The sequence below is a fragment of the Phalaenopsis equestris genome, unplaced genomic scaffold (assembly GCF_001263595.1).
Source record: "Phalaenopsis equestris unplaced genomic scaffold, ASM126359v1 Scaffold231023, whole genome shotgun sequence".
Lineage (NCBI taxonomy): Eukaryota > Viridiplantae > Streptophyta > Magnoliopsida > Asparagales > Orchidaceae > Phalaenopsis > Phalaenopsis equestris.
This window is the reverse complement of record NW_018248993.1, coordinates 12,386-39,134: the sequence shown is the minus strand read 5'-3', so window position 1 is coordinate 39,134 and position 26,749 is coordinate 12,386. Positions and strand designations below refer to the sequence as shown.

General features: G+C 31.3%; 1 protein-coding gene across 8 annotated transcripts in view; it reads left to right on the top strand.

Moving 5' to 3' along the window:
* LOC110038105 overlaps window positions 1-26,502 on the top strand; it is a 66,688-nt gene extending 40,186 nt beyond the window's left edge. For 2 of the 8 annotated variants that reach the window (XM_020742875.1, XM_020742871.1), the window contains one exon: window positions 25,378-25,864. In XM_020742875.1, the coding sequence (XP_020598534.1) occupies window positions 25,378-25,437 (60 nt within the window). In that variant the 3' untranslated portion in view covers window positions 25,438-25,864. Of the gene's footprint in view, window positions 1-24,408; window positions 24,654-25,365; window positions 25,865-26,130; window positions 26,182-26,319 lie in introns of those variants that run through there. The other 6 variants (XR_002295391.1, XR_002295390.1, XR_002295389.1 and 3 more) reach the window with 6 other exon arrangements.
* The last annotated feature ends 247 nt before the right edge of the window (window positions 26,503-26,749 follow it).

The following is a 26,749-nucleotide window of genomic DNA, read 5'->3' as shown; positions in this document are numbered from 1 at the left end:
GCCAGCCGCCAGCCGTCAGCCGTCAGCCGTCAGCCGCCAGCCGCCAACACCTCAGCCGCCATCAGTCCGTCCACTGCACCAACCATAGCCCACCGTTGGCGGAGGTCGTCCGAGCTCCGCCCACAAGCCCATCGATGTTGCCCCCTCTTCTCATCAAGGAAAAGATCTATATTTTGAAATACATTATTTCTACTTCAAAACAAACAACAAATATAAAGTCGTACGATTATTTTACAGTGAGCGAAACAACTCGAAAGTATTTCAATTACATTGTAATCATAGTAATCTGCAAACCTTTTACATAGCATTTCATTTTCAACAAACTAAACAACCCCTTAAGTACATCGTGAATCATCATACTCAAGGAAATGTTGAATTTCATTGTATTTGATAAGAACATAATTTATGGATATTCTAAGCTCGTTGTCATTAACATATTGTGAAATATATGTAATATTGTGAAATTTATGTCGTTGATGCTTCATGTAATTGTCAAAAATAAAAATCACACCTAACAAGTACCTAAAACCTACAATTTTTTTGATGTTTGTTGATTTTTGCATTATCCATCAAATGCATAACTCAGGTTATTATATTATATACTGCATATTATGAAAAGAAAATAAGAATGCAATTTACTTTTTTGTTTGCTTACGTATGTATGTTTGTCTATAATAGAGTCGTTTCCTTATTGTAATAGTAGGGTAATGCTAAGGTACCCATGCACTTAAAAGAAAAAAATATTGATATTGAAGTGTCTTAAACGATACAATGTTAAACGCTACTTCTGTGATGATTATATATATATATCAAATGATATAGATATGTTATAATAAAACACTTTGAATATTTTGAATTATTGTGATGATCATATTCATATAATATCAAATGTTTTATAAAGATTTATTAAAAGTTTAACTGGCCGCACATTATTTTTTTTATTGTACTACTATAGTTTAGGGGTATGAGTATTTATTTGTTATGATCATCTCGTTATTAGTTTAACCAAAATTTTCAGGTTAAATTAATTAATTAAAAGATGAGCAATAGAAGAGAACACGTATAAAGACCCAAACAACCGAAATGAGATAAATTTTATTGTATTACATTAATTTTTATATGATGGCTCTTTCATTTATTAAAATGTTATAGAAAATTTAATTCCCTTATCTGACTGTCTGTACCCATCTTAGTTAATATAATAGTTTCGTTTTAGTTATGGGGGAAGAGGAATCGTAGGAAGGCGAGAGGAATCGAAGAGTTGAGCATAAAGGAGATGAAGCGAGGTGCCTGGAAGTTGAAACGAAGTGTCGGGAAACTGAACAGAGGGGAAGCGAGAAGGTCGAAAGTCAAGAGATTACTTTCACCTTATAAAAGGACGTGTTTAAGGAAAGCAACTGTGAGATTGATTAATTGGTAGTCGAGCGGCGTGCAAAGGAAAGGAGGACGATGCGGTGGTTAGGGCAGCGACAACGTCGACCCGAACGGAGTTGAAGACTCGTGCGATCGAAGAAGCTTTTCGGGGAAGGAAGGAGAGACAGAGTCACATGGTATAGGTTTCGACCGAGATAATATTTATTAAACCGAATTAAAATTAAAACTTAATAATAATAATTATATATATATATATATATATATATATATATTAATTGAATAAAAAATTAAGAATGATTAGATGAAGTAATTTAATGCTTAATTAATGAAAATGTAATAGTTTATTAAAATAATAAATTAATTAAAAATCATATTTATTTTATGTTTCTAATTTAGAAGAGTTGACATCAAGACAAATTCAAGCACAAATTAACCAACATTGAGTTGATTACCCATACTTTTATTCTATAATAATAATTTGCTTCTTATATATTTTAAGGTTAATGACATTTTATATGCTTTATTCTGATCGAGATATTTTTTTCTTTATCGGTTATATTATTATGAATTTTTGTTGTTATTTATTCATGCATTTGGTATATGCTTTATATAGTATATTGAGTTAAATTTGATGAATATATTAATAATATGTTTATATAGACTGTTTGTATGTGCATAAATGATTATGATAAGTCACTCATGATACTAGTGGTGGAACACTAAGATACCTGTGCATGTATATAGAAAAAAATATTGATATTAATGTATCTTGATTGACACAATTTTTAGACCCTACTTATGTAACAGTTGTACATATATATAATAATATTAATATATTAATGAAATTTATAAAGTTCTTTGTATAATATCAAATATTTTTATTGATTAATTAAAAATTTTACTGACATGCATATTGCTTTATTTTCTTCTATATTACTGTAATTTTCTTCTATATTACTATAAACTTGTCATTCATTGTCAGTGTTCGTCCCATCTAAACTATTTATGAATCTTCAATGGAGAGCTCACCCTGGGGTTTATATATATATATATATATATATATAGAAAAAAAAACATATCGTTCTGCTTTGCTAGGGTTTCGCCTCATGGCGAACCCTAGTGTCTCGCGTCGCCTTCGTCTTCGGCTTTGGGAAATACTCGCATTTTCTTCGTCATCAGCTTGTACGCGTGTCGTCATGCCTCGCGTTCTTGCGTCGTCTGCTTCGTCTGGCGGCAGAGCTACCTGGTGCGTTCGTTTGCGCTGTGCCTACAGGCTTTGCTTCTGCTAGACTGCTGCGTCGACACCTGCGTTGTCTGCGACAGAGCCGCTCCTATTTTTGGGCTTTGCGTTTTTTGTTTGCACTGGTCGCTGTAATGGCCTCAGAGCTTTCCTACACCGCCGCCCTTGCCGGTGATAACCCCGTCAAACCCTCCTATTCTTCAGTGGTTCACAAATGCAACTCTCATTTCCACCTCGCAGATAGTCCGATATTTCCGCAGATGTACCATGATTTTGTTGCAGGACATGAATATTACAATCTCATCAAGAAAGTAGAGAAAAAGATGGGCAAACCAACAATATTCTTCTCTAACGTTGAAATTTCAACTCGTGTAGGAAAATACAAATTTACTATAGTTGGAAAGTTTCAATTAGGTTGCCTTAAGATGGAGAATATCAGGAAGTTTTTTGATATTCTTCAGTGGTTCACAAATGCAACTCTCATTTCCACCTCGCAGATAGTCCGATATTTCCGCAGATGTACCATGATTTTGTTGCAGGACATGAATATTACAATCTCATCAAGAAAGTAGAGAAAAAGATGGGCAAACCAACAATATTCTTCTCTAACGTTGAAATTTCAACTCGTGTAGGAAAATACAAATTTACTATAGTTGGAAAGTTTCAATTAGGTTGCCTTAAGATGGAGAATATCAGGAAGTTTTTTGAAGATTTTAAACTAGTTGGGGCTTGGTAGGTTGGTCATTTCGATGGAAAACATGTTATGATACAACTGAGTATAGAAGAAGATTACACAAGAATTTTTCCAAATGAATTCATCACAATCGAGGGAAAACATATGAAATTGCTGTAATGTACCCCTGATTTTGATCCCAATCAATAACCCCTAATTGCACCTATCTGGTTCTCATTAATTGAACTCAAGCTTCAATTTTTGACATACCTATCTTATATGCAATTGAGACTATCCTTGGAAAACCTTTACAGGTAGAATTACCCACAGTTCATTTCTCAAGGTCCTCTATTGCAAGAATTTTGATTGATATTACACTACCAGATGTAGAAATCTGGCTTGGGCTCACAATGATTATTGGAAAAAAATTATTATGAAACAAAAGCCTTACTATTGCAAACATTGCAAAATGTTTGGACACCCGCAGGAGAAATGTTTCAGATTGCACCCACAGTTGAGAACCAATAGTTAAAAACAAGAACATGTTGTTAGTGCACCCCACGTGCCTGAACGTGCTCCCAACAAACCTGTTGACAACCAACCTGAGGAGGGAATCACCACAAGATAGGAGTCGGTGTTTGCCCCTTGGAATCTTTCTCCTGACCATACTACAATGGATAATGCTTGGATAAAAAATCAGGATAGCCGCGTAGCTCCTATTCAGGAAGCATCAGTTGCAGATGTGACAATTCACATTTCAGATTCACTGGAACCTATCTTTGTGGCAATAACTGTCTTTCCTTCTACTGCGGTTCTAATATCTAATCAGACCAATGATCACATGAGCAGTTTTCTGATAAAGAATGACAGGTTTACACTTCTCGGCGGAAGAAGGTTGGGGGCACACTCCAACTTAGAAACTTACTGGATGATACTTTGGTTATTGCTGGCAATGACACAACACTTCAAATATTGTTATTTGGCTCTGCTTCTAAAACTAGAGGAAGAGACAGGACTGACTCATCCCTAGTTACTTGTTTTCAACATGTTTTAGTTTTTTGAGTCTATCTGTATCTTTTTGTTGGGGTATTACTGTACTCGGTATCGTATGGGTAGGTTGCCTCTATTGGGCTCTCTCATACAACCTCTATGTACTTTTTCTATTTCAATATATATATATATATATTGAATAAAAAATTAAGAGGGATTTGATAAAATAATTTTAATACTTAATTAATGAAATGATAATAGTTAATTAAAATAATAAATTAATTAAATATTACGTTAATGTCAGATTTCTAATTTAGAAGATTTGACATCAAGACATTTTTAAACGCGAATTAATTTACATGGAGGTGAGTAATTGTATTTTTAATCTATAATTATAATTTGTTTCTTCTTAACTGTTTACAGTTAATGACATTTGTACATACTTTATTTTGATTGAGATTTTTTTCTTTATTTATTATATTGTTATGGATGTTTATAGTTATTTACTCTCATGTATTTGATGTAAACTTTATATAGTACATTGAATTAAATGTGATAAATACATAAATTATATATTTATGTAGACTTTTTGTATAAACATGATTGAATATGATAAATTAACAACTTAATGATACTAGTGGGGGAACATTAAGGTACCGTTGATACACCAAAAAATTGTGCAATTTTATATATACATTTTATGCTTAAATTTGATGATATCGCACTTTAAAGAAGGGTATTTTCATGTTTTGTTGCAGATATATTGATTCTAGGCATTTGGAGCAAAAAAGAACAAAATGGAAGAAATGAAAGACAAAATGCATTTTTTCAGCATACTGGCGCGAGAGGTGTCACAACTGGCTCCATTTTACAGAGAAGAGGCGCCATAAGCTCCAGAATCTAGAGAGGAGCGCAAAACTCCAGTAAACAGGCGTCAGAGGCGCCAGAGACGAATCTAAACGAATTGATGACAGTTATTGACTATTTTTGAGATGTTCTAGAATGCTCCAAGTAATTCAAATGCCCCATGGAGTGGTTTAATGCATCTAGACAATTGAGGAAGGTTCTTGAATGAAGAGATATGTCTCTTGGATGAGGGGATTTGTCTTTTGGTGTGAAGAGGTGTCTTTTGGGAAAAATGAGGGAATTTTTGAATTTTTTTTAGAGAAGAGGGGCTGGCACCACTCTTAAGAAGTCAAGGAGGTCTGGAGTGTGGGGCGTGTAGAGTCTTTGGAGGAGAGTAGAGAGTTAGGTTTTGGAGTGGATTTTTTCTAGAAGTTGTAAGAGGAGACGAAATGTGCGAGATTTCTTCTTCATTATATTTCTAAGAGAGAATTGAATGTAATTGTAAAGAGAAAAAGTGCTTTAAGAGAACTTTAAGGGATTTGCTTGAGAATGAGCGTGAGATAAGTTGTGTTCTTTCTTTTCTTTATTTTGTAAACTTATTTTTATATATAAAATCCATGTTTTGTTGTATCCTCATGAAATTTGGTTAATCTTATTTGTCCTTCTCCCTACAAAGACATGATTTCGTGAAGAATTAATATTGTTGTGCAAGTTCTTAAATGTCAATAAATTATGATAATTCAAACTCTGATATTCATTTACTTTTCGATCTGACCAATTAAAATGTTAAAATTTATTGAGAAACATAAAATCCGACAGAGCTATGTTTTCTATGACAAGGTGAGAGTTACATTCATTTTCATGGATGAAAATGTAATCCATGAGGTTGAGTGCAAATAAATAGCGAAATATATTTTGATAGACGTAAAAATTAAAGATTTTAGGGTGATAGACTAAAATATCTAATTTGGTCCAGTTGCTTGAAACTAAAGCGAGATTGTTTGCCCTCAAGAAAGGGGAAGTGGGAGCTCTAGAGCGGGAGTCAATATCCTCTCAGTTTAACCACAAATTTATGGACAACTCTGGATTAGCCATTGTTTTTTATGCACTCGACAGATGGTAAAGAATATGATTGCTCCTATTTGACAGAATACAATTTTATATAATTTTAAATGATTTTAATTACTTCACCAACAATAAACTCATTGTAAAGGGGAAAGATGTTTTCTTAAATCTGGACATTCCGTTACAAAATTTTATTTAGTCTTAGTAAGTTTAACTTTGAAGTTTAGAAATTAGCTTAGTTAACTTAGTTCTTTAGCTACATTTCATTTAGCATACATTAAATTTACTTTATATTTGTTTTTCTTAAGTTTTTATAGTTTCAATATTGTGTTTTAAATTATAACCATAAGAATTTTCACCTCCCTGTGGGATAGATACTTAGGACTCAATTAGAGCCATTTTTTACTTGAGCAATACGTATACTTGCGTAATTACTAGAATTGACAGCTTAAAGAGTTTTAAAATATAAAATTATTTATACTGAAGTGATTTTTCTGTGATTGATCTTCATATTTACTACTTGTGCTGCCGTGTGTGTTATAGCATTGAAAGATATTTACAACGCATACATAAAGTTCGCCACGAAATTTTTGGCACAATTGTCGGGATCGAACGATCAATTACTTTATAATTTAGAGGACTTTGTTTGTTCTGAAAAACTTATATTAAGAAAAATCGTAGCTTAATATTTTTATTTTTATAGTTTAGTGTGTTTGCTTATTATAATTGTTTATTGTGTTTGTGTATGCATAGTTTAAGATTTGAAGGTTTAATACCTTACTATTCAGAGTTAGAAAGAACTCAAAAAAATTCAAAAACAACAAAAAAAATTGAAAATTTTGAACAAAATGACTACAAACTTAGATAATCCAGAAATTGAAAATGAACATTATCAGAGACCTGAAGAGATTATGCTAATCCTATAGCAGATGAAATTCATTTTAGTATACAAAACTCTGCAGTAGCTGTTAATTTATTTGAGCTGCTTATTATAATTGTTTACTGTGTTTGTGTATGCATAGTTTAAGATTTGAAGGTTTAATACCTTACTATTCAGAGTTAGAAAGAACTCAAAAAAATTCAAAAACAACAAAAAAAATTGAAAATTTTGAACAAAATGACTACAAACTTAGATAATCCAGAAATTGAAAATGAACATTATCAGAGATCTTGAAGAGATTATGCTAATCCTATAGTAGATGAAATTCATTTTAGTATACAAAACTCTGCAGTAGCTGTTAATTTATTTGTGCTTGAACCTGTTATTATCCAAATGATACAAATAACTATTTTAGGGGAACACCGATTGAAAATCCTAACTTACATCTTGCTGGTTTTCTAGAATTGTGTGCTAAATTTAAATATGATGGAGTGTCGAATGATGCGGTTAGACTTATACTTTTTTCTTTTTCATTAATGGATAAAAATAAGATGTGGTTAAACTCGTGGTTAAATTCTTCAGCACCTGAATCTATCAGAACTTGGAGAGAATTATCACAAACATTTTTATCTAAATATTTCCCACCATAAAAAATTGCTAAGCTTAGAAATGATATTATATCATTTTGTCAGATTGAAGGATAATCAATTTATGAGGCTTGAGAATGATTTAAAGATCTCCTTAAGAAGTGTCCACACCATGTGTTACCAGATTGATTAATAATTTAGAGTTTTTATAATGAATTAGTTAGATCTCTTACATCTATAATTGACGCTACTGCCGGTGGATTATTGATGTCAAAACCATTCGATGAAGCATATTATTTAATTGAAGAGATTACTAATAATTTTCAATGACTCTCTTAAAGTATAACTTTAAAAAGAGTAACTAGTATTCATGATTCTGATGCCTGTAATATCAAAGAAGATCAATATGAGATGAATTATTCTCAGACACCTGTGTTTAAGGAAAATTCATTGGGACAAATGATAAATTCTCAGTCATCATATGAAACTTTAAATGCAATAAATAACAGGACTAATAATCCTTATTCAAATTATTATAATCCCAGTTGGAAAATCACCCTAATTTCAGTTGAAATAATAATAACTCTAATGTTGTAAATCCGCAATGGGGGAACAATACTGCGAACCCATTGAGAAATTCTAACAACCAGAAAAATTCTAACTATAAACCTCATTATCCTCCAGGGTTTAATAGCAATTCACAAATTAAGGAGAAGAAATTGTCAATGGAAGAATTAATATTGCAAATAAGAAATCAATTACAAAATCAAGGGGCTGCAATTAAAAATATTGAAAATCAGTTGGGATATATTCCTATTGCACTTAGCAATAAACCTGTATAGTAATGTAAAGTTAATCCTAAAGATTAAAATAAAGAGTAAATTAAGGTTGTACAGCTTATAAGTGGAAAAGAATTAAAAATAAAAGTTCAAAAAGAGATTGAAGTTGAGAAAAAAGCTGAAAAATGAAAAGTCTAGCAAAGATTTTCATCTTGATTCAGATATCCTATTAAACCAATGAAAATTGCTGTAGAAATACCATCACCTTAATTTTCTCAAAGATTGAAACAATATAACAGAGATAACCAATTTACAAAATTCTTAGAAATATTGAGGAGATTAATTATAAATATTTCATTTATTGAAGCCCTGAAACAAATGTCAAACTATGTGAAGTTTATGAAGGATATACTTTATGAAAAAAAGAAATTTACAGATAATGAGACTGCTGTAAGTAGTGAGGAGTGTAGCGTCATAATTCAGAAAAAACTTTCTGAAAAACTTAAGGATCCTGATAGTTTTATTATTCCTTATGTTATTGGAGAAAGACTTTTTGAAAAAGGTTTATGTGATTTGGAAGCCAGTATTAATCTTATGCCTCTATCAATTTTTAGAAGAAATGTTTAAGAGAAATTTCACCTACTACTGTGATTTTTCAGTTAGCTGATCGTTCAATTACCTATTATAAAGGAGTTATAGAAAATGTGTTAGTAAAAGTTGATAATTTTATCTTTCTTGTGGATTTTATTGTGTTAGATATGAAGGAAGATAAATAAATTTCTATCATTTTAGGAATATTATTTATTGCCACTGGAAGAGCTTTGATAGATGTGCAGAAAAAAAGTTAACAATGAGAGTCAGTAATCAATAAGTTACATTTAATATATTGAAATCAATGAGATACCCAACAAAAAGAAGAGATGATAATTGCCTCGGAATGGATACTAATGATTTTTTAAGCAATAAATATTTCACAGATACATTTAAAAAGAAAACTGAAGAGGAATATTTGGAGTATGAAGATGAGGATATAATTCAAGCTAAATCTATAGAAGTGAGTAATGAAAAATTGGATTATGTTCAAGAATAATTTGAACTATTAGATACTACGGATAATAATAGAAATCTGATTTCTTTGAGTGTGAAACCTCCTAAATTAAAAATGAAAATACTTCTTACACATGTAAAATACACATTTTTAGGAGATTTTACCTACATTATTTGTTATCGTATTCCCAGAATTAACTGAAACACAAAAACAAAAGTTGTTGAAAACTTTAAGAAGATATAAGAAAACTTTTGGATGGACATTAGTTGATATCAAAAGAATCAGTCATTCGATTTGTATGCACAGAATTCTATTGGAAGAACATCACGAACCAAGAGCTAATCCTCAAAGGAGATTAATCCCTATGATGAAAGAAGTTAAGAAAGAAATTTTAAAATGATAAGATGTTGGAATAATATATTCTATTTTAGTGAGTGTTCGGGAAAGTCCAATTCACTGCATTCCTAAGAAAGTGGTGTGACTGTTGCGATAAATGAGAATAATGAATTAATACCAACAAGACAAGTCACTGGTTGACGAATATGCATTGATTATAGAAAATTAAACTCGGTCACCAGGAAAAATCACTTTCCTTAACCTTTTTTTGGATCAAATGTTTGATAGGCTAGCTGGGCACAAATTTTTTTGTTTTTTAGATGGATATACCAGTTATCATCAAATTCATATTCCTCGTGAGGATCAAGAGAAGACAACATTTACTAGTTTTTATGATATTTTGGTTTTTCGACGAATGTCCTTTAATTTATGTAATGCACTTGTAACATTTCAAATATGTATGATTTTAATTTTTCTTGATTTAATTGAAAAGGGATAAAACTCTTTATGATTGATTTTTCTGTGTTTGGAATTTTATTTGAATCATAACTAAATTATTTATAGAAATTTTTAGAACGATGTGAAAAGACGAATTTAATATTAAATTTGTAAAAATGTCAATTCGTAGTTGTAGGAGGAATTGTACTTCCGTAAAATTTCTGAAAATGACATGGAAGTAGATTCAATAAAAATTAAAGTTATAACTAAACTACCTCCACCTACTACTGTAAGAGGGGTTATAAGTTTTTTAGGACATGCTGATTTTTACAGTTGGTAGAAAAATTTTTTTAAAAATTATAAAACATTTATACCAATTTGTGGAAAAAGATACAAAATTTGATTTTAATCAAGAGTGCCTTAATGTATTTAAATTATTAAAACAAAAATTAATTACTGGCCCAATAATAGTTTCACCTGATTGGGAGAAACCATTCGAGCTAATGTGTGATGCAAGTGACTATGCAATTAAAACTGTTTTAGAGCAGAGATATGATAAATTTTTAAAGATATATTATGCTAGTATTACTCTAAATGATGTCTAAATTAATTATACTACTACTGAAAAAGATTTATTAACATTTGTTTATATTTTTGATAAGTTTATGTCATATCTGATTGAAGCTAAATGGGTTGTGCATACATGTCATTCTGCTATAAAATATTTGACGCAAAAGAAGGATGTGAAATCAAAATTAATTAGATGGTTACTTCTGATGCAAGAATTTGATTTTGTGGTAGTAGATAGAAAATGATCTGATAGTCAAATAACTGATCATTTATCTTGGCTGGAATATGAATATATATTTGACCTTGAAAGAGAAATTAATAAATTTTCTTAGGATGAACAACTTTATACTATTAAACAACGAAAAATATTATGATACGCTGATATTGTGAACTATATTGTTAGTGGTGTTTTATCATATGGATTGACGATGCCACAAGAAAAAAATTGTTATGATGCAAATTTTTATTTTTGGGATGACTCATATTTATTTGAACAATGTAAAGATTTAACTATGCAGAGATATGTGCTTTATGAAGACTTACACCAAAGGCCGCAATCATATATATGTATATATACATATGTATATATATATACATATATAAATATATATATACATATATACATATATATATATACATATATACATGTGATCGATATTATCGAGTAGACAATATTTCAAAAAAAAATAAAATGTCCCTGAATTTTACTTTGGAAGTTGAAATTTTTTATCATTGGGGATTGCATTTTATGGGGTCATTTATACTTTCATTTGGATATATATATATATATATATTAATTGTTGTTGACTATGTATCAAAGTGAATTGAAGCAATATCGTTATCTCGATGTGATGTTCGTAGTGATTCAAAATTTTTAATAAAAAAATATTGTTACAAGATATGAAATGCCGAGAGTAATCATTTCTGATGGAGGATCTTATTTTAGGAATAAAAGAATTAAAAAATTGGTTGAAAAGTATGATATTCTACATACTATTTCTACTGCTTATCATCCCCAGACTAGTGGTCTAGTAGAAGTATCTAATTGTGAAGTTAAAAGAATTTTGGAAAAAGCTATAAATCCTAATAAAATGGATTGGTCTGCTAGATTAGATACTGCATTATGAGTTTATAAGACAGCTTATAAAACACATATAAGAATGTTCTCATATAGATTAATTTTTGTAAAAACTTATCATTTATCAGTAGAATTGGAGCATAAAGCTTATTGGGCTATTAAGGAGTTTAATTTTAATTTAAAAAATGCTGGTGAGAAAAATTGTTGCAACTGAATGAGCTTGAAGAAATTATAAATGAATCTTATGATAATGCTAGGATATATATAGTAAAAATAAAAGAATGACATGATCAGAAGATAATTAAAAGAAAAATTGAGCCTGAACAGGAAGTTTTATTATATAATACAAGATTGAAATTATTCTCTGGAAAACTTAAGTGTAGGTGGTCTGGGCCATTAACTTTTGTAAAAAGTTTACCCCTATGCAGTTGTTAATATTGAAGATCCAAAAATTGGTAAGATATTTAAAGTAAATGAGCACAGATTGAAACCATATTTTGATGGTCAAAGGTCAAATTTTAAAGAGATTGTAATGCTGGGTCACCCGGAGTAAAGACTGAGAATGTCGGGCTGACGACATTGAACCAAACTTTTTATGCGAGCCAACCCATAATTATCTATATTAATGATGTGAATTTCTTTTTTTAATAAATAAAATATATATCTATATTTATGCTCTCTTTATGAATTCTGTATACTTGGAAGACTTGCATATTAAGAAAATACATTAACATATCTTTAAATACTGAATTATATTGAAGATTTGAGAGTTATTTGGTTCATAAGCAAAACGGTGTAGAAATCTGAACTAGTACCAGAGGTGTCATATTACAGAGAGCTGGTGTTAGAAGAGCCAGAATTTGGCCCCAAAGGCGCCACGGTTACCAAGACGAATTTGGAAGATTCTAAAGGCAATTTTAGGCGGTTTTGGACGGATTTTCTTACTTATAACTCCCTAAATCTTTATTTTGGAGTTATTCAAGTCAATAAAACGAAAGAGAACTCATCATTTTTGAATCTCATGGCTTCCAACTCTAGAGATACTTCTAGATTTGGCTTCCAAAGGCGCCACAGTTACCGAGACGGTTTTGGAAGATTCTAAAGGCAGTTTTAGGCGGTTTTGGACAGATTTTCTTACTTATAACTCCCTAAATCTGTATTTTGGAGTTATTCAAGTCAGTAAAACGAAGGAGAACTCATCATTTTCGAATCTCTTGGCTTCCAACTCTAGAGAAACTTCTAGTTATGAAGTTTTCAATAGAAAAAAGAGTTTATCAGTTTCGATGCGCAGAAATTATACAATAAGGTTCTCGTGAAAAAGAGATTAATCAAAGAAAGATGATTTGTGAATCGAATATTCAACACACCAAGTACTCAAGTGGAGGAGATTATTGTGCAAAGACGCTGGAAAGTGCTATGCTATACCACCGCTGCAGTAGTCGTTCCTGTGGTTAAAAAGTTTTATGCTAATATTCATGGAATTAATCAAGGAAGCGTCTATGTTCGAGGCAGGTGGGTATCGTTTACTCCTTCAAGAATAAACGATTTGTTTATGATTGAAAGTGTCCCGATTTGTCATTATCTCATTTTTGTCCCTACAAAAGATAAAATGAATGAAGTCTATCGATTTCTTACTGATGAAGATGCAAATTGGAAGACAAGACATAATTGACATGTAACTTTTTCTTCCTCATTATTAATTCCTGCATCGAAGAGATGACATTTTTTTATTTCAGCAAAATTTCTTCCTTCCATGAAAATCAGTAAAGTGACCAAGGAAAGTGCTATCTTGAATTATTGTATTCAAACTGGAAGACCTATTAATATGGGTGCTTTATTTGTAAAATCTGTTATGGGTTTGATTATAAACGAATCGACTTATGGGCTGGGATATTCATCGATCATATTCCTACTATGTAGCCAGTCACAAGTACTTTATGAAAGTTGAGAAAAAGTGATTCTCCCTTGGAAGCCCATGGACCTAGAGATTTATTGTAACTGCATAGGAAATGGGGAGGAAAATAATATGAACATTCTTATGGATCAATCATCTCAAAATTCATCTCCTATTCAACTCTGATTTCCGTATAATTCACATGATATTCTGAAAAAGATTAAGAAGTCGGAGAAAGAGGTACAAAATATTATGAATTCAAATGGAAACATCTCTGATATATTTGATCATTTGGATTGGAGGCTATAACAATTCGAACATACCAGATGCATAGAAGAAAGTATGATGCATATGCTTAAGAAAAATGCTTGGGTTGAAGATGATTCAATAGACTAAGTTCTTTACTGACCTTTTGATAACTTATACGTACACTACCATTTTGTGGGAAATATTCAAGATGATGAAAGTGATGAAGATGTGTAGACCCTCTAAAGTACGAAATTCATAATTATGAGACCATCTATGTCATGTGTTTGTGTTGGATTTCAGTTATTTCCATTGTTGAACTTTATGTATATCTAATGTTAAGTATTTGATATTTTGTCTTCAGAGTTAGTTTGTATGGTGTGATTTCGACGCTGAATTTAATAATGTGGTTTGAAAAGTGTTGGTTTGTAAAAGGGTGGATTTTATATATAAATGTGAGTTTTGTGTTGTTTGTGAAAAATTATTGTTAAAAGATTGTTTAATTATGAATATTAATGTTAATTAAAGTTAATTAGAGGTTGACGTGGTTTGGTATACAACAGATTTTATAAAAAAATTGAAATATGAAATTTTTTGGTGTCGACGATAGAGGTGCTAGATTTGGCGCCTGAGGCGCCAGCTTCGCGAAAACACTCAGATTTTCTTAAAAGTGCAAAAATCCACCGTAAAACCTCATTTTTATTGCTTGAGTCGTCTCTTACCTCTAGACTAAGATCAAAACTCAAGTTAGGGCTTGCATTTCTTAGATTTGAGGAGATTTGAAGACTTAAAAGTCTTGGATTTCATCTTCCCCTGGTAAGAGCTTCACTTTAACTTAAACATTTTTTATTTTCATCATGGATTTTTCCTACATTATGGGAATTCGAAAAGTTAATAGTTTTTTAAGAAGTTTGAAGAGAACCCATGGTGAAAAGTTTCGTATCAAGTATTTCTATTTTTGGAGTTTGAGTTATGATATTGTGCATTTATTTGAGATTTTATGTGTTATTTAGAAATTGCTACGACTCCAAGAGTGAAAAGAGGAAAAAATTTAGGATGTTTTGATCCTGACAGATATGTTAATTTGAAAGCTCAATATAATTACAATGCTCATATGGTTGTAAGGAAACTAATTCAGGAGCATGCATTCTCAAACCCAGGAGGTTCTATTGAAAGGTTAATTATAACTCGGAATTGAGAGACTTTTTGTTACTTCACTGCAGTAACAATTATTCCTATCGTTCATGAATTTTATGTCAATCTTCGGGTGACTTCTGCTGAGCACGTTTATGTTAGAGGGAAGAATGTTGAATTTACTCGAGAAAGGATTAATGCACTATATTGGTTGCGGAACGAATTTCATTGTGACTATTCTGCATTTGTGGTATCTGGTTCGTCACTTGATGAAGTGATTGCCTATCTTACTGATGGAAGAGGAGTATGAAAAATTAAGGATAATCACAAGGTAAATTTTTTCACTTCTATGTTAAATGTACAATTTAAAGCATGACATTACTTTATTTCTGCGAAACTTCTTCCATCGAATCACCTTAAGTGAAGTAACTAAGGAGAGAGCAGTATTAAATTTTTACATACAACAAATGAAGGCTATCAATATTGGTGCTCTCATTCTGCATAATGTTCAAAATATTGCTAAGGGTGGAACCACTGGTTGTTTAAGTTATCCTTGATTTTCACCTTATGTGAGCAATCAGGGGTAGAATTTGATAAAGATGAAGAAATGTTACAACTACTTAAACCCATTGGAAAACCCATAGTTCATAAATTTAAATCATTTGTTGGATCTAGAACTGAAAGTGGAGGTAGTAATAGATCTTCTACATAAGTTGCAGAACCATCTACTTCCAGTACTTATTCACTTGAAAATATTATGAAGCAGTTAATGATTCAATAATCAGATGTAGTGGCATTGCGCAGAATAGAATATGTGGTTTGGAATCAAGGAATGCTCATAATGATGAATATCAGCAGAAAAGAGTTCAACATGATATTCCATATCAAGAGGCTATGGTTAGATATCTTACAGGTGACCATACTGTAAAATTTCCTACATGCCCCAGTTTTACACCTTATGTGCAAAGATAACTTTGAAGACGAAGAAGGAGAAGAAGAGAAAGAAGAAAAGGAGGAAGATGATGACTGATGAGTTATTGGATTTTATCTGTTGTCATTAGTTGTTTGTTTCGTTTTATTGTTGTTGTCATATTTTGGACTTTAATGTGTTTTGTAAGTAGTATTATTGAACTTGTTTATGTATATATGTAAATTGTTGATTTTTATTTCAGCAGTGTTTGTTCCTTTAACTTGTTGCATATGTTTTTAATTCACCTTTTCTCAGCAAATCCTGTTGATATATTATGTTTCATTTAATATTTTAAAGTTTGTACTTTTTAAATTAGTACCTGCAATGTATCAGAGCCAAGTTCATGTTCAGAACCTTTTATAGCTTAGTCTTATTTTTATGCATTTACTGTTTTCTCTCCACTCATATTTTTTTGGTACTGAATGCTTTACTTATTAAAAAAAAATCTAAGTTTGGGAGAAAGAAAAATTTTTTTAGAAAGAGGAAAATTAAATTTTATTTGTCCTCAATTAACTATATTTTTTAAAAAAATAATTTAACATGACCTTTGGTATTAGAGGCTAACTTTGATAAGTATATTTTTGTTTTTAAATATTACAGTAAATTTAAGCAAAAAAAAATAATAATGAAGGTAAATTTTAGAGTTAAAATATTTAGTATGAAATGATAAGACTATATTTTTTCTATTTAGGAAAAGAAAATTGTATTTTTAAAATATTAAGAATCTTAGAGTTTCATATAAAAAGAAAAGAATGAGACTTTATGAAAAATCTTCAAAGCTAATATGAATTTATAAAGTGAAGGAAGATAAAAAGTTTTTAACTTTAAGAAGAAGATAGTGAAGTTCAAAATTATTTAAGATTATCCAGATATAGTAATCCTCACATGAAAAGAAAAGAAAAAGAAAAGAAAAAAAATAGAAAAAGTAAAAGAAGAGAAAAATATGTGAGGAGAAGCTTGAGGTGATGTCTAATAAAAAATTAGCTTCATTTGAATCAACTTGAGGAAAAAATGCTTTATTATATTTTTTAAACTTGTATTTGAATATTACCATCCTTACTAATAAAGTTTTCATGAAATTCTTTTTCCTATGAACCTTCTAAGTGCCTTTGATATAACAAATTACAATTCTTCTTGAAATGAATAGAAAATTTGAAATCTTAGACTTGACTACTCAGTGTTCTTATACTTTTAGTTCTTAACCTAAGTTATTAAAAAATTTTCTTAAGTTATACTATTATATTTATTAAATCAAATTATAGAAGTTTATAAGTTAATATCTACCATAAGCTATATTTTTATGTAGTAAAAGAATTATTTGAAGACAAATAACATTTAAGTTTGAGACATTTTGATACACAAAAAAATGTGCAATTATATATATACATTTCATGCTTAAATTTGGTGATAATTTTCATATTTTGTTGTAGTTATATTGATTTTAAGCATTTGGAGAAAAAATGAGTAAAAAGGAAGAAAATTGAAGTCAAAATGCAGTTTTTCAGCATACTGGCGCCAGAGGCCCCAATATGCTGAAAAAAGGTGCCAGAAGCGCCAGAATCTATAGAGGAACGCGGAACTTCAGTAAATAGGCACCAGAGATGAATCTAAACGAATTGATGACGGTTATTGACTATTTTTGAGATGTTCTAGAAAGCACCAAGTAATTCAAACGCCCCATAGAGTGGTTCAATGCATCTAGACACTTGAGGAAAGCTCTTGAATGAAGAGATATGTCTCTTTGATGAGGGGATTTGTCTTTTGGTGTGAAGAGGTGTGTCTTTTGGGAAAAATGAGGGAATTTTTGAACTTCTTTAGAGAAGAGGGGCTGGCACAACTCATAAGAAGTCTTGGAGGTCTTGGAGTTTAGGTTGTGTGGTGTCTTTGGAGGAGTGTAGAGAGTTAGGTTTTGGAGAGGATTTTCGAGAGGATTTTCTTCTGGAGAGGATTTTCTTCTAGAGATTGTAAGAGGAGAGGGAATGTGAGAGATTTCTTTTTCATTACATTTTTAAGAGAGAATTGAGTGTGATTGTAAAGAGCTAAAGTGCATCAAGGGAATTTCAAGGGATTTCCTTAAGGAGTGTGAGATAAGTTGTGTTCTTTCCTTTCTTTATTTTGTAAACTTATTTTTATATAAAAATCCATGTTTTGTCGTATCCTCATGAATTTTGAGTAGTTTTCTTTGTCTTTCTCCCTACAATGAGATATGGTTTTGTGAATAATTAATATTGTTGTGCAAGGTTTTAAATGTCAATAAATTGTGATGATTCAAACTCTAATCTTCATTTACTTTTCGATCTGATAAATTGAAATATTAAAATTTGTTGACAAAAATAAAAACCAACAGGGCTATTCTTTCTACTACAAGGTGGGAGTCACATTAAATTTCATGGATGATAATGTAGTCCATGGGGTTGAGTGCAAATAAATAGAAAAATATATTTTGATGGTCGTAGAATTGAAGATTTTACGGTGACAGACTAAAATCCTCATTTTGGTCAAATTGCTTGGAAACTAAAGCGAGATTGTTAGCCCTCAAGAGATGTGGAAGTGAGAGCTCTGGAGTGGGAGCCAGTATCCTCTCACCCTATCACGGATTTAGGGACCAAACTCTGAATTAACCAATATTCTTTATGCACTTGACAGATGGTAAAGAATAGGATTGCTCCTATTTGACATAATACAATTTTATATAATTTTAAATGATTTTAATTATTTCACTAACCATAAACTCATTGTAAAGGAGAAGGATGTTTTCTTAAATTTGAATTCTTCGTTATAAAACTTTGTTTAGTCTTAGTAAGTTTAACTTTGAAGTTTAGAAATTAGCTTAGTTAACTTAGTTCTTTTAGCTACATTTCATTTAACATACATTAAATTTACTTTTTATTTATTTTTCTTACTTAAGTTTCTTTTGTTTGAATATTGTGTTTTACATTATAATCATAAGAATTTTTGCCTCCCTGTGGGATCAATACTTAGGACTCAATTAGAGTCCTTTATTACTTGAGCAGTCATATACTTGTGTAATTACTAAGATTGGCAGCTTAAAGATTTTTAAAATATAAAATTATTTATTCTGAAGTGATTTTTATTGTGATTGATCTGCATATTTACGACTTGTGCTGTCGTGTGTGTGTTGTAGTATTAAAAGATATTTACCATAAAATTCGCACCACCCATGCACGCATATAAGAAAGATATTTATATTGACGTGCTTTAATTGATGCAATTATTAGACAGCGCTTCTCTGACGGCTGTACGTAAGTTAGGGCACGACTGTCCTCTACCGCTCATTCCTTCCTTCCCTCTTCCTCTTCACTGTAAGTTAGGGCACGACTCTCCTCTACCGCTCCTTCCTTCAACATCTTCTCTCAAATTAGGGAACAAGTTATTCGCGCACAATGCTCGGCTCCCGCCTACCTTCAATCACAGCTCGACGCATCAAAGAAATGCGACAATCTTCATCTTCCTTTGAGCACAAAACAACTGGTTGTTGTGTCGCTTCTTCGGGTATGCTACTCTGTCTCCTTCTCCCTTTTTTGTTCTCTCATTGCTTTCTCGTCTGATAGGCAATGTATAAGGCGAATTCCCCTCTTCGACTTCTGATCCACTTCATTTCCTCTTTGCTCCGACTGCTTGCTTCCTCTCCTTAAACTCTTTGATGCCCGACTACTTCTTTCTTTTTCTCCTTGATTTTTTTGTTTCCTCTTCCTTGGGTAACAGAACGGGAACGTTACAATCTTTCCCTCTTACAAAAATTTCTTCATCAAACTTTATAAATGGACCTCAAGTCATTTCTCATTAATTAGAGCATGATCTATCAGATACTATTCTTCCATATTTTTGAGTGTATCACTATGTCGAAATGGGTATAATTATTAATTTAAGTTAACTTTATTTTTTATTATTAGAATTTTTTTATAATTACCCTATTGGCTCTATCATATAGACTTCATTAATTAATCTTAAACATTGGGCTTTGATACCACTTTTGTCACGACTCAGTCCAAGACTTATTATTAACCAAGGTTGATACAGATGGTCGGATGGTGTGAATTAAATTTTCTATATCCGTCTACATATTAACATTTGAAAGAACCACCTACAAATCAATTTAAAGCGGTAAATTTAAAATTACCTCGTTGATGATTATCTACGTCTTTTATAAATATTTTATTTTCTACGTCCATCTTTTAATAATATAATTAAACCTGAAAAGTTAAAACTGTGAGCTAAACGAGCCAGTGAATATTTCTACTTTTAAATTGTAACTATATAAGAAAAAGAAAGAACAATATGTATATCAGTTAATCTACTTTATAAATGAATATAAACATTTGACATGCTATTTAAAATGGTTTATATCATTATTATATCAATATCATTTAATATCTATACAATAATCACTGGATAAAACGTATAGAAATTGTGTCAATTAAGTCACATCAATATCAATAATCTTTTTTCATTTTTATGCATGAGTACATTAATGTTCCTCTATTAGTATCATCAAGGAATGCTCCATCATAGTCAATCATGCACACACAAGCAGTCAACATAAACATATATATTCATCACATTCAATTTCACATACTATAAGACATACATCAAATGCAATGGTAAGTAGCTATGATATCCATAACGATATGAACAATAAAGGAAAGTACTATTTCAACTAGAATAAAACATGTACAAATGTAATCAAGTGCAAACACATTTGAGAATAAATAAATTATTACTATAATTTAAAAATACAAGTACTCTCCTCGATTGCCGATTAATTTATTATTTGATTTTTCTTGTTGTTGACCCCTCTAATTTTGAATGCCTAACAAGTTATAAAGTCTAATTAACTTTTCTATTTTAATAAGCTATTATCTTTCATTACTTAAGTGTAATCATACTTAATTTATATATATATATTGTTATTGTTGTTATTATTATTATTACCTTAAATAAACTCTTCCTTTGCTTTAATGCTGAAAATGCATGAGTGGATGACGTTTCTCCTTCAACTGTCGAAAATGCACAAGTGGATGACGTTCCTTGGTTCTTCCCACTCGCGCCTCCTTCCCTTTTCTTCTTCGACTCGATCACACACGGCTTCGACTCCTTCCCGCAAGAACCGTCCTTCGCAAAACTCCTTCCCTCTTCCTCTTCGCTGCAAGTTAGGCCGAGACTCTCCTCCGCTGCTCCTTCCTTTAACATCTTTTTCTTTCAAATTAGGTGACAAGTTCTTCGCACGCAGTGCTCGACTTCCGTTTACCTTCAGTCACATTTCAACGCATCAAAAAAATGCGACGATCGCCATCTTCCTTCTAGCACAGAGCAACCGGTCGCTGCGTCGCTTTTTTGGGTACACTACTCCATCTCCTTCTCTCTCCTTTGCTCTCTGATCGCCTTCTTGTCAGATACAAGATTTATAGGACAAATTTGACTCTTTAACTTTTGATCCACTTCATTTCCTCCTTGCTCTAACTGCTTACTTCCTCTCCTTCAACTCTTTCATGTCCGACTCGTTCATTCTTCTCCTTTAATTCTTCGTTTCCCATTCCTTGGGTAACAAACATAAGAACGATACTGGGCATTATCGTGACAAAAGTAGTATCAGAGTACCAAGGTTTAGGATTAATTCATGTATACTGATGAAAAAGGCAATAGGATTAGTACAATAAAATTTTATAAAAATAAATTTGAAAATTAAAATTAACTCTAATTAAGTAATTATGATAATTCAGACGTATGGTTGCACCTGTGATTGTAGAAAAAGAGTGTAAGAAAATGAAGTATTGGTTGTTGTTAATGTGAATACTAATGTCGCGATCCGGATGATGGCAACCATGACTCAAGCAATTCAAGCGTTCAGATCGTAGCCTATTGAAAGTGATACAACTATTGTGGATAATACTTGAAGATATTTCTAGATTTGCGTCCATCTTTGTTCATGGGACTTGAAGATCTGATTGAATTGGAGAACTGACTGATGAGGATATAAAAGATATTAGATAGCATAATGTATTCGAATGAAAGAAAATTACCGTTAACTACTTTTGTGTTGGATGGAGAGGTCGAATGGTGGTGGTGTGGGCGGCGTCAAAGACATTTTAGAGGAAGTAACCAACATAATCAGTTAGAAAAGTATTTTGTTAAACTTTTCATAGAATGATTTGTATATCTATCCACTCGAAGACAGATGCATGACAAGTTCATAAAGTCTGTGCAAAGAGAGAAGATAGTCATGCAACATGGAACAAAATTCACTGCACTGTCAAAGTATGTGTCATAATTGATTGCTACTGCAAAAATCTCAAAGCATAACTAACCCTAAAACTGAAAATAACAAATATATATAGTAGATAACTAGGAGGGAAAGACCCCTTCTCCTTGGGCGGCAACCCTAGCCCCTTATCATGGACTAACAAGCCCCTATCCCCTCTTGGTTGAACCAGTTTAGCCCTCTCTATGGAACCCCGCGTCAGCAAAGCTTGTTATTTTTTATATATTCTGACATGCTTAAATTAATCAGCTGGAGTTGTCAATTAAAGAGATGGTGAAATGATCAACAATTTTGACTACTATTGTATGACTTATTAATGAGTTCTATCAAATAAAAGTGTGCAGGACAACGTGTGTGTCATTGTCATGTATGGGTGACAAGTGGATTGATGACCTGCTCTTTGGTCATCCAGGCAGAATTCATATTATGTCTTGGTTGCTGGGAAATTTTTTTTTGATTTTCTGGATGAATTGCAGACTGATGACCTGCTCGTTGGTCATCCAGGCAGAATTCATATTATGTCTCGGATGCTGGGAATTTCTTTTTTTTTTATTTGCTGGATGAATTGCATATTAATTATGATTTGCATGAATTGTCTTTATTTACACTCCGGGAAGTATTAGCCATCACTTTTAAAATTATATCATATATTGAGTTCATTTGTGGCACTCCAAGCGATTCCAACACTCAACAAGGAGAATTATCAGATATTTCAATACTAGTGTTAACTCTTTAGTTAGAATGTCAAACTCATATATCCAATTTTTGTGCGTACACTTAGAGAAATTCATAACATGAAATACATTTTTTTTCAATGTAATGATTTATCTATTTAGTTTGTATGCATGTTTACAACAACAACAAAGTTCTAATCCCACTACGTGGGGTCGACTACATGAATCCTTTTTCTCCATTGTGTCATATTTAGTGTCATATTTTCATTTAGTTCTATTAAATTAAGATCATTTTTTATACAATAAGCCCAAGTTCTTATAAATTTGTATGGATGTTTGACAAAAAAAATGTTTTGATGAATATTTTAATTATGATTGTATAGGAACAATTGATGGCACAAATGTCGATGTATGCATTGACAACAATGACTAGATTATATATATCTGATTCCGTGGATCTGCAATATAGAATATTTTAGCAATTTGTGACTTCAATTTGTGTTTTACTTTCTTAATGGTTGGATGAGAAGACAGTGCTCATAATAGTCGCATATTCAAATTTAATACAAATTTTCAATGTCTCGTCTCAGCTAGACATTCATAACCTTATATGAAATATTCCATTTGAAGAGATTTACTAATAATATTATTATTTAGAGAATATTATCTCGTTGATTCATGATATCTTAAAGCCCTTCCCCGATATGAGGTAGCACCTTCCTGACTTTGAGCACAACCAAAATTATTAGAGAAGAGAGTATATTGTTCAACAAAAGACACTTATCATTACAGAGTGTTATCTAGAGAGCATTCGACGTATGAAAGAAGATTGTTTCATACTCTGAGATATGTCAACATATTTTTTCAAAAAGTGGATAAAGACAGTTATTGCAACGACAACTCTACATAATTTTATATGGAGGCATCTATCTCGGAACGATGTTGATTTCAGCGTCTTAGATGAAGATTAAACTTGTATATGGGCATGACAATCATTGCTCGAGGAAGAATTTTGTGTGAATGACTTCAACACACTTGATGAGGAGGATCCTACCTTTGCTTTAGTGAAGTCATTGCGTATATCATATTAATATTTTGTAGTGCACTCAGGTTGATGATTACTATTTCAGATGTATTAAGGATTGATTGATGTCTATTTTTTCTTTCATGTTTTGATTTTTTAATTTTTAAAGTTATGACTTCAAAGATTGATATTTTCCTCGTTAAGGCATAATTTTTTTGTTATTTTTCTTTTATCTGTGTAGTCTAATTTGTCAATTAAATGTGTAATGTGCTATAATATCAGGAAAAATGAGTTCAAGATCATCAAGAGCCATGTATTGCCATCGTGGTATGCAGTATTTTGAATACACATCAAAAGAATGATGCAACTACGAGAGTAGATTTTATTGAAGTCCCAGAATTAGAACACATTAAGATTGCAGGTTTTTTCGATGGGTTGATGATATAGAGGAGTTCCCTCCAGATATTTAACAAGTCAAGAGATATTATGGACAAAAAATTATTTCGAAAACTTGATTGTTTGGACATGAAGGCGAACTCCATTATAACATAATTAGTTATTTTTGTGATTTTTATTATTGTAATATTATCTATAAAATTATGAAATACAAATGAAGCATTGGAGAAATTTGAACTCCTTAAATGTTTTTTTGTATTACTGAAATTTGAACTCCTTACATGTAAATATCCAGGTTTAGTCGACCATCTTAGCAAGCTTTAAATGGTCTTGTTCATGATCATAAGTCGAGCAACAATATTTTTGAGTATGCTCGTTTCAATAATTGATTATTTTAATAAGTGTTTAAGCTTATTCGATACTTAAACAAAAGGATATAATTAAAGCTCCAATCGAGCCGAGTCATGAGTAGCTCATCGAACACTGGGCTCATTTGCAGCCTAGTATTTTGTATTAGTTGAATGCATCGTTTAAACTAGAAATCGGAAATTGTATGGTGGCAAGCAGTTCTAATGTTTATGCTATAGATTTACTTCTTAATACGTTTGTAAAGTCTTTTTTTCAAACTTGAAATTCCATTGTCTTATCAAGCAATGTTGAAAAAGAAAGAAGTGCCCATTGATTTTTGGATAGGAAGGATTTCTACCACGAATTACTGCTTGCATATCGAGGGAATTATCTTATATGATGTTATAATTGGGAAAAATATTAAGCGTTGATTTTTTTGTCTCATTGAACGACAACCATTTTAGATGTCACATAAATGACTAACTTGAATCGCAGATATTACCATAGACTATTGCATGGTTGCTGATTATGAATAGAGTTCATGAACGCCATGGGGTTGATGCATGAATGTTTCTGAAGGCTTCAACCAAATCAGCCAACAAAGTTGATTCTAAGGTACATACATTTATATTTTTGGTGTTCATTTAAGTGATGCTTGATTTTCAGCAATTAGAATGCAATGTAAAGGGAATATCCCTACAATGTAAATTTGATCAACTCCACTGGATGATATTTTGTAATGAAATTAAACTAGTTAAGTACTTCAACTTTGAACCGAACACATAATTTACTTTATCTGCAACCTTTAATGAATTCTAGCTATTTCTAAGATTACAATTCAGAATTATGTATTCTTCTGGTTTTTGTAGAAGTAATCTCAATCACTTTCGATAGCACTTAAAAATTGTTCTAACCAATATCCCAGCAAGCCTAGTTTTCTAATCATTCTCTCTCTTCTGAACGGGTTGCATCTTTTGTGTTATTGTCCGGTGTCTTCGCGCATGATAAAAGGTTTAGGTCTTCTGCTTAACCATATGTTTCAGGTTAGGTTTTCTGGTTTACAATTTTTTTGATTTTATGTGAGGTTGATCGTGATGACGAAAATACAACCAAATTGACTGTGATTGATTAAATAATGATAAAATAAAATTTAAAAAAAATTGATGTCAAGGTTGTAGATTTGAAATGTAGATCTTCAGGAAGATCTTGCAATGTAGATTTGAATCATCATTCTTTATGATTTTATGTTTCTGTTGAAAGCTTTTCAGCTTCTGCAGTGGAGATGCCCATGCCCAAGGCTGTAGAGAACTGGTAGGCAAAAAGAAATAAAATAAAAAGCATTTCAATTTTAGTTTCATTTTATTTATTTATTTATTTTTGTTTATGCATTTATTTTAAACTAATTTTTTATTATGTTTTTACATATTTCTTTGTTACACATCGTTATAGGATTTACTTAAGTTTGGAGAAGAGAATGGTGATGTAGATTCGTAAGCAAAGCTTTGGGTTCCATGCTCTGCTATTAGGTATTAACAGGTCAGCTGTTTTTTTTCTTTTTTTTTTTTTTGGGAAGAAAATGATTTTTTTTTCCTTTTGTTTTAGGGGTACCGTACAAATGTAAAATAACATAAATAGAATTAAAACAAGTTTTAGATCTAATGATTTAAATCAGAAGGAATTTAAATTTCTTTATTTTTTTTGTTAACCAAATCATTATTGAAAGTGAGTCGCTAAGCTTGTTGGATAAGAGCTTAAATTTTCAACTAAGGCATTCTATTCAAAGTCTTGTATATGCGTAATGCCTGTTTCTCAAATATCTATGTAGATATAGATGTGTGTATATCTATATCTATATATATATATATATATATAGATATAG